An 8,282-nucleotide genomic window follows, 5' to 3' on the forward strand; every position below is an offset into this window, starting at 1 on the left:
CTTCAAACTCTTCAGTCTCTTTTGAGTATTATTGCTTGGGGACACTGAGAAGTTATGACCTAACCTGAAAATAATAGCAAAATATCTGAGGTAAGATTTGAACTCAACTTTGATTGAAACTGTTCCAGAGTGTTCTTGTTTCCAGGTTGACCCTTTGTCACTATGTTATGCTACCTCTCTCCTATTGATCAGCACAGGGTTAAAAATTAAATCATCAATAAAGCCTCCCAATTAAAAGGGAGGAAGGTAGGAAACAGGCATTTATTAAGCCTTTACCAAATGCCAGGCATTGTGTTAGGTGGTGCTGAAACAAATATAAGCAAAAAGAAAGTCATTATCCTTAAGAAGCTTAGATTATAATGGGGGAAGACAACACACAAGAAGAAGATGAAAAGTGGAGAGTGCTGTATGCTATAGGGAGATTGGTTGAGAAGTAGAGATTTTCAACAGCAGCGATGGAAGAGGAATAATGGCTATCTAATCCAGACAAAATGGAGGTCCTTGGAAGAACTCACCAAAGGCAGAAGGAAGCTAGACTAACCGGGGGATATTCTAGAGTGAGAAAGCTACAGTCATAGTTGGATTTCCAGAGTCAGGAGCCCCGGGTACTAGGGGAAGTTACTTAAAGTCAGGAGCTGAACTGGAAGAGGAATGAAAGCTGCCTGGCTTGGGCCTTTCTACAAAAGTAAATGAAGAGAGTGAAGAAGAGATCAAGAAAGTAAATGGATATGGAAGAACATCTTGTCTTTGATACTAAAGAAGGAGAGAGTCCAGGCAGAAAAATGTGATCACCATTGTCAAAAGATATAAGGGAAATAAGTAGAAAAAAAGCCATTGGATTTGGATATCACAAATGGTTTCTGAGTAACAAACCTTAGTAGAATAGTGTGTGTAGGAGCCTGGTATAAGGGTATTATTAGGTGGAGAGGAAATAAAAGCAACTGATGTAAACCACTCAGTCAATAAGAGTAGCAAGTTCTTAAGTCTTTCTGGGTCTCCAAATGGTATTTTAATGGACTGAATGGGCAACATTTCTCCAAAACATGAAGCATGTATTTTCTTCTCTTCTAATAGCATTAGGTCTGGTATTTCTTTCCCCCCTTCTTTCTTAGCCATACTTTTGCTTCCATTAGTTTAACAACTTAATTTGATCAGAAACTAGCTTTATAAATTAATTTAGTTTAGCAAGAGAAATATTCTTAAAATGAACTGTAAATATGCATCAATGGGAGATCACTTGGAAAGTTTTAAAAACATGCATTCTTAAGTGATTTGCTTAGTAATAACAGGGATTAGCTAAGTGAATGTGCACTAAATATACAAATGTATGTAATACTTGCTGTATCAAAGGCTCCTAGGAAATCAAATTCCAAGGTTGTGTCATCACACACACACACACACACACACACATACATATAATCTATCTTTCATTTATCTCTATCTCTCTATATCTCTATCTAAATATATATGTTGTTTTATACTTAACAAAAGCTGAGTATTTCCATATAACAAAGCAAAACACAATAGGAGGGTTTGTCACTGCTTCTACCCATTACACCAAAAATGCTAATGCTTTTCTCTTCCTTCCTCCGAACTGTGCATTTTTTAAAATGTTTCAATGGCCTTCCATTTTTCAGTTTTACTTTTTCTTTTTTGTATCACCTTTAATACTACTTGGTTCCCCATCCCCTCACTAATTAAAAAAAATGGGAAAAAGATTTAACAAATAAGCATACTCAAACAAAACAAATCCATACAGGAGCTAAGTCCAAAAATTTATGTCTCCTGCCACACTTCTATCAGATGTAACATAATTTATCATAGGGTCTCTCAAGACAGTGTTGATTGTTTTAATTAGGATTCTTAAGTGTTTCAAAGTTGTTTTTCTTTACAATAGTGTCGCCATCCTATAAATAGTTCTCCTAGTTGTGCTCACTTCTCTCTGAATCAGTTCATGCTTCTCAAGCATCTCTGGAATTATATTTTTCATTAATTCATAAGAAGCAATAATACTCTATTAAATTAATATATCACAGTTTGTTCTGCTATTCCTTAATTGATAGAAACTTCCTTCATTTCTAGTTCTTCCACTGCTTGCCCCCCTTCCCTATTCTTATCTTGAAAGAGGAAGTTTCTTTTTTCTTGAGACTATTCTTTCTTTGATATTGCTTTCCCTCTTAATAATCTCTCCACCCCCAACTCTTTCCCCACCATTCCCACATTTTTCCTTGTTGATGTTGTGGTATTTCTTCAACAGACTCATTGTGTGTATGAATGTCTATTTAGTCCTCTTTTGCTAATTCAGATCGTAGTGAAATTCATTGAATGTGCACTCCTCCTACTCCTTTTTCCTTGTTTATATATTCTTCCCTCACAAACTAATTATGAGAAACAGGAAGTTTTGTCCCCATTTTTTTCCCTTGCCACCCTAGTGTATTTCATTTTCCATTCTTTCTTTTACTCATATTAAACCCTTACAATAGAAGAAATCCATCCTCAATTCCTCCACTTTCTTATAATCCCTCAATACCATTTGAAGAAAACACTCTGAATGGACTTACTTCTTATTTCTTCTTCCTCTGTTAAATGTTGGACCTTCAGAATCATATAGACTCTCTAAAAATTTTATTTTTAGATTTTAATTGAATCTTATATTTGCATTTATAGTTCCTACTCAGCTCTGGTCTTTTCATCCAGAATATTTGAAATTCTCTATTCCATTAAAGATACATTTCCCCCCTCATGTAGTATTATTCTCATCTTTGTATGGTGTTATTTTTGCTAATAAGCCAAAAATGACTTTGAATTTTTGAAATATTGAATTCCAAGCTCTTCTGTCATTTGTAAGAGAAGTCCCAGTGCTTGTATAATACTGACTGATTCCTTGGAACTAAAAATCTTTATTTCTGGTGCTAGTAATATTTTCTTTTTTAATTTGACTTGGAAGCCCTGGAATTTGGCTATAACAATCTTGAGATTTTTTCCTTTGGGCTTTTCTTTCTTTTTTCTTTTGTTATTACTAAAACTTAAATACACAATAAGAAAAGAAAAAGAAGCATTATAAACATAAATATTGAAATTTAAATACAAAATAAGAAAAGAAAAAATCATGTCATGTGCACAGCAGAATATTAGAGGATTCAAAATATATAGCAATACATTTCTATTTCAAGAAAGCTTATATAACAAATGCTTCACATTGTGTTGAGAGCTGTCCATCTTTTCTTTGCTTCCTTGTAAGTTTTATTGTATTCTCTGATGTGCAATTTTACTTTGTTCTTTTTTCCCCTCCACCCCCAGAAGGCTACAATAAGCACTGATATAGTTACATGTAGATATAGATATATACATATACATATATACACATACATACACATATAGAAATATGCTTTCACTAACAAATTCTACTTCTGATGTGTATCTTTTATTTCCTATCCTTCCTAACTCCTCTATTTTACTTCTACCCACTACTTTGCTCTCCTACTACTTAAACTATCCTTGCCAAGTATCCCTCTCTTATCCTCCCATTCCCATAAATCTAAACACCCTTCTATAACACCCTTTGACCTATTCCCTCACTCTCCCCTCTAAAGATCCCTACCTTATCTTCCCAAGGATCCCTCTCTTATTCTCCCATTTCTTCTATTATTGTATCATGATTTTTTTTAATCATACCTTTCAGGTAGTCAAATTATTCTTATGTTTTCTCTTCTTGATCTGTTCTCCAGATTAGTTGTTTTTCTTATGAGATATTTCACATTCTCTTCAATTTTTTTCATTCTTTATATTTTGTTTTATTATTTATTGATCTCTTATAATTTCACTGGCTTCCCTTTGCCCAATTCTGATTTTCAAGGAGTCATTTTCTTCCTTAAGATTCTGGATCTCCTTTTCTAATTTGTTGGCTTTCTTTTCATAATCTTGTTTTTCTTGGATTGTTTCTTTTGTTTGTTTGTTATGTTTCTGTTTCTCTTTGGTCTCTCTCATTGGATTTTTAAAGGCTTTTTAAAAGTTCTTCTATTAATTCTTTTTGGGCAGGTGAACATTTAACATTACTCTTTGGGGTAGAAGAGGGTTTCTTTGCTTTAGTATCCTCCTCTGAAGATAAACCCCAGTCTTTTCTATTCCCATAGTAACTCTCTATGTTTGAATTCTTTCTCCTTTGTTTCTGCATTTATTTTTTAAATTTGTAATAGCTTAGTTTTTGTAATCACCTCTAGTCCTAGGGTATGGGGGATGGTGCCTCTGGCCTCAGATTCCCCTTCAGTTTTCCCCTTTGGCCTAGAACCTACACAGATACCTCCAGCCTCCTGTAAGTGCCTGTAGCCAGTGGCATCCCCACTCCACTGCTTCTACACTCACCAGGCATGTGCTGGTTCCTGCTCTTATTTCTTTTATTTACTTTTAGCACTCTATATTCACCCTGAGGTACTATTTTTGTCTCTTTTGTGGGGGAAAATCTTGAGAACTTGGAATTTTCTGACTTACTCTGCCATCTTCCCAAAATCCTCAGACTTTTCTTTCAAGAGATAATCAGTAGATTCATCATACTTTTACTTTGCCCCCATTTACTCTAAGAGATCTTGGAAATTTTCTTTTCTGATTTCTTGAAATACAGTATTTAAGCCTCTTAGAAATGATATTCAGTCTGATAACTTTCCTTCTCCTGTTTTCCAGCTTAGTTGTTCTTTACACCATATACTTTAAATATTCTACTTTTTTCAGTCTTTTGGTTAAGGTTATGACTTTCTGTTCTAAGATATTTGTTCACCTCATTTCATTTCTTTGGTGTATTCATAAACCCCCTTTTTGAAAATCCACTTTTTCATTTGAGTTTCTCATTTCAGTTTTCATAGAGATACAAATTTCCTTCAATAATGGACCTTTTTGTTATCTCTGGATTTATTAAAATACTTAGGGTGGTTGGTCATTTCATCATTCATTTTATCATTTTATCCATCTTTGGTTCCCTAATTGGAGTTTTGTGCCAAAGCCAGTCTCTGACCCCTACTTTGTCTCAACATGAATCAACTGGATTCTTGTATTGACCTCCAATGCACAGACTGAGTACATCCCTGAATATATGAGGATCAAAATGCTGGATCTCCAAGACCTTTTTTTCATATCTCAGGAGAGAATGGTAGAGACTTTTGTGTTCCTGATCCTTGGGTGTCTCAGTTTGAGCATTCCTTCAACCACCTTCACTATTAAAAATACTTCCAGTGGCTCTCATAGCTGATGATCTTAGTGTCTTAGAACCCTAAAGGCCATTTTTAGGGTAACTTTGTGCTCTTGCTGCCTACAAACACAGAGCCTTGAAGATAATAAGAGTCTCTGACTGGTCATGTTGGAGGTTATAGCATAGTTTGCCTGAAGTACTGATGACTTTTCTGAAAGACTTTCTTTCCTATTGCCCATATGCTCCTAACTGTCTAGTTGTGTGATTCTGGAGTAGTCACTATAGTTTTTATTGAATTTCTTTATCACTAATTGTTTTGTTTGTATTTTTAAATTTTTGCTGGAATAAGTACATAGGAGCTTGGTTGTTTGAATTCAGTTTATCAGGGCATCTTTTGCCAGAAGTCCACATACTTGACTCAAACCTCAACTAAAAAACCTGGGATATTCTCCTCAATATACAGCAAAGAAGGCCTATGCTCAGGAACATTTTTATTGAATGAAAACCAAGACCAATGAACAAGTAACCTTTGACCCCACAAAGCCCACAGGACGTTTCTCACTATTACTTAAAATCACTGGTTAGAAATCTTCATGTGTAAGGCATTTCCACTCATCTCTACTGCTCACTTCTGCTGGCTCTTCCTCTGCTACATAGTCAATTTCCTCAAGCATAGTAGTTACTTCCAGTATGTGAAATTCAAGGGAGACATCTGATTGAAGATGTTTATGGCATATTCTAGAAAAAGGCTTGGAGAGTCTGGAAAAAGTACTAACTGGAGAGGAACCAAAACTTAACTTATACATTTATAAAAATAAACAATTATTTTATTAATGAAATCCAATGCACTATTGTCTTCATCCCTTTTTTTTCATTTTCAGTAACAGTTATTTTACTTAAATGGCTTTGCGAGATTCCTTAAACTATCTATTAGCTTTTAGCAGTGAAAGATATTTTTAAGGATTAATGTGGTGTAGGGCAGTAGTACCAAACTCAAATAGAAGCAGACACTGTGGGTAGCATATTGACTTAGAAAACCACAAATTAACATTATCTATATTATATTGTATTTTATAGTTATTCCATTAAGCATTTCCCAATTACATTTTAATCTGGCTCAGGAGGCACTCTGGAGTTTTGTGGTCCACATGCAGCCTGACTGGTTAGATGACACTGTTAGTGGCGACTAGAGTTCTGGAAGTTAAGTCAGGAAGCCTTGGGTTCTAATCCATTCTAGATACTTACTAGCTATGTGACTTACTTCATTTCTCTGGACCTGTTTCCTCATCTGTAAAGTGAGAAGATTAAACTCTATCTCTGTGTCATGTTTTTGACCCTTTTGTGGCCTAAATTGTAATTTCTTTAAAAATGATTATTTGTAAATTTCGTAAATCCCATAGCGTTTTGTATAGTGTTAGGAAATTTTACAAGATACTTTAATAAAGTAACGAAGTGAACGATCATAGGAAAGGAACCACAGAGGACATTTAATTTAACATCCAAATGAAAACCTGAGGCACCCAGAGATTAACTGATTTATCTCAGTCATCATCATGAGAGGTTGGGTCCTCTGACTTCAAAGCAGTGTTCTTTCCCTTACTGCAAGTTCAATTCTATATTTTTGGCTAGGCCAATAAAGTAGTAGCAAGGCAACTTGGAGTCATCTATTAACTAATAATCACTAAGATCGTGGTGGTGTTGTTCAAGATTGTCAGTGCGAAAAAATAAAAATGCCATTTGTTGAATAAGTTGCCCTAACATAATGAAATATTAATACAAAGAATGTATGATTCTTTTAGAAACTGACCAAAACCCTTAAAACAAACTGCCCTTTACTTTTTTAGATCAATTTAGAAATGAGGAGGAATGCAGGCAATGTAGTGGTTTGCAGATGTTTCTCCTTGTTCCCAAATTGCTGATCTAAGCATGGAGCACTGTTCACAATCGATGGTCACTGAAGGATTTAATCAATGGCCATTAATAACAGTCCTGATAATAGCCCATATATTATAATGCATGGTGGTAAAGTACAATGACAGAGAACTTGGAAGCAGTTACTCATCATAACTGCATGGAAGATATTCTTATGAAATGGTTCCTCAGAGAAATCAATTTGACATCACTCTATAGGAGAGGTTCATTTCCTTACTTCTCACAAGCCTGAATTGAGGTCAGTGATGCTAACTCTTTGTCTTCTTCCCTTCTTCACAGAGCCTAAAGTAAGCTGCAGATTAGGTCGATCTGCATCCACATCAGGTGTGCCTCCTCCGTCAGCATCAGTTACTCCTCTCAGGCAAGCCAGCGATCTGCAACAGAGCCAGGTACCATCATCGTTAGGCAATCGTGAATGACTTCATGTGACGCACGCAACATGCCAAATGCTTCTCACGTTTCTCTGTCTGTCATTTGTTACCTGTAGACTCTTGACATTTGCTTTTACTTTTCTATGTGTGCATATGCGTGGATGAGATGGGTTGTGCCATTGTGTGTCCCATCACTCAGCAAGGAAAGTCTGCTCTTTGCTCCTGGTGTAACTTTCTTTGCTGTTCGTCCCCAGGCTGTTTCTTTTTGTCTCTATTTTCCATCATTCTGTAATCTAAATGTAGTAAATTTGTACCATATGTATTAGCTTGGTATTTTTAGTCTTTTTCCATGTTTTCTGTACTTTTATATTGTCTTAAAAATTTATCAATGTTTGATAAATTTAACTATTTTATTTTATGTAGGTTTCTGTTAAATGTCTTGTTGAAAACACATCAATGTTGTCACCAAACTTGTACATACATTTGAACTCTGGTCTTATTGTACTGTAACATCTGTGCCAGTGTCATATTTCCTTTAGCTTGGAGCATGACTGTAAGACACTGTGAAACACTGTTGTCCTTATAAATGCTCATATATGAAATTATTTTGATTAAACATGGCAGCTAGCTTCTCCTCTAACCTAGACCTTATAGACAAACTGAACAACTGGAGAGTATAATTCTAATCCTATTTATCAAAAATTGTAGAATAAGAAATCAAGGTTAAACAAAATGTCTTTTCATAATAACTATGTCAGTAATGATCTCAGAAAGAGACTCTTAAGTGTTCCTGAATGGTC

General features: G+C 35.1%; 1 protein-coding gene across 1 annotated transcript in view; it reads left to right on the forward strand.

Moving 5' to 3' along the window:
• Nucleotides 1–7,530, forward strand: part of NYAP2 (neuronal tyrosine-phosphorylated phosphoinositide-3-kinase adaptor 2) — a 252,409-nt gene extending 244,879 nt beyond the window's left edge. The window contains exon 5 of the mRNA XM_027876137.1: nt 7,391–7,530. Within this exon, the coding sequence (XP_027731938.1) occupies nt 7,391–7,530 (140 nt within the window). The remainder of the gene's footprint in view (nt 1–7,390) is intronic.
• The last annotated feature ends 752 nt before the right edge of the window (nt 7,531–8,282 follow it).

This window comes from Vombatus ursinus, unplaced genomic scaffold, assembly GCF_900497805.2.
Source record: "Vombatus ursinus unplaced genomic scaffold, bare-nosed wombat genome assembly UNPS02014810.1, whole genome shotgun sequence".
Taxonomy (NCBI): Eukaryota; Metazoa; Chordata; class Mammalia; order Diprotodontia; family Vombatidae; genus Vombatus; species Vombatus ursinus.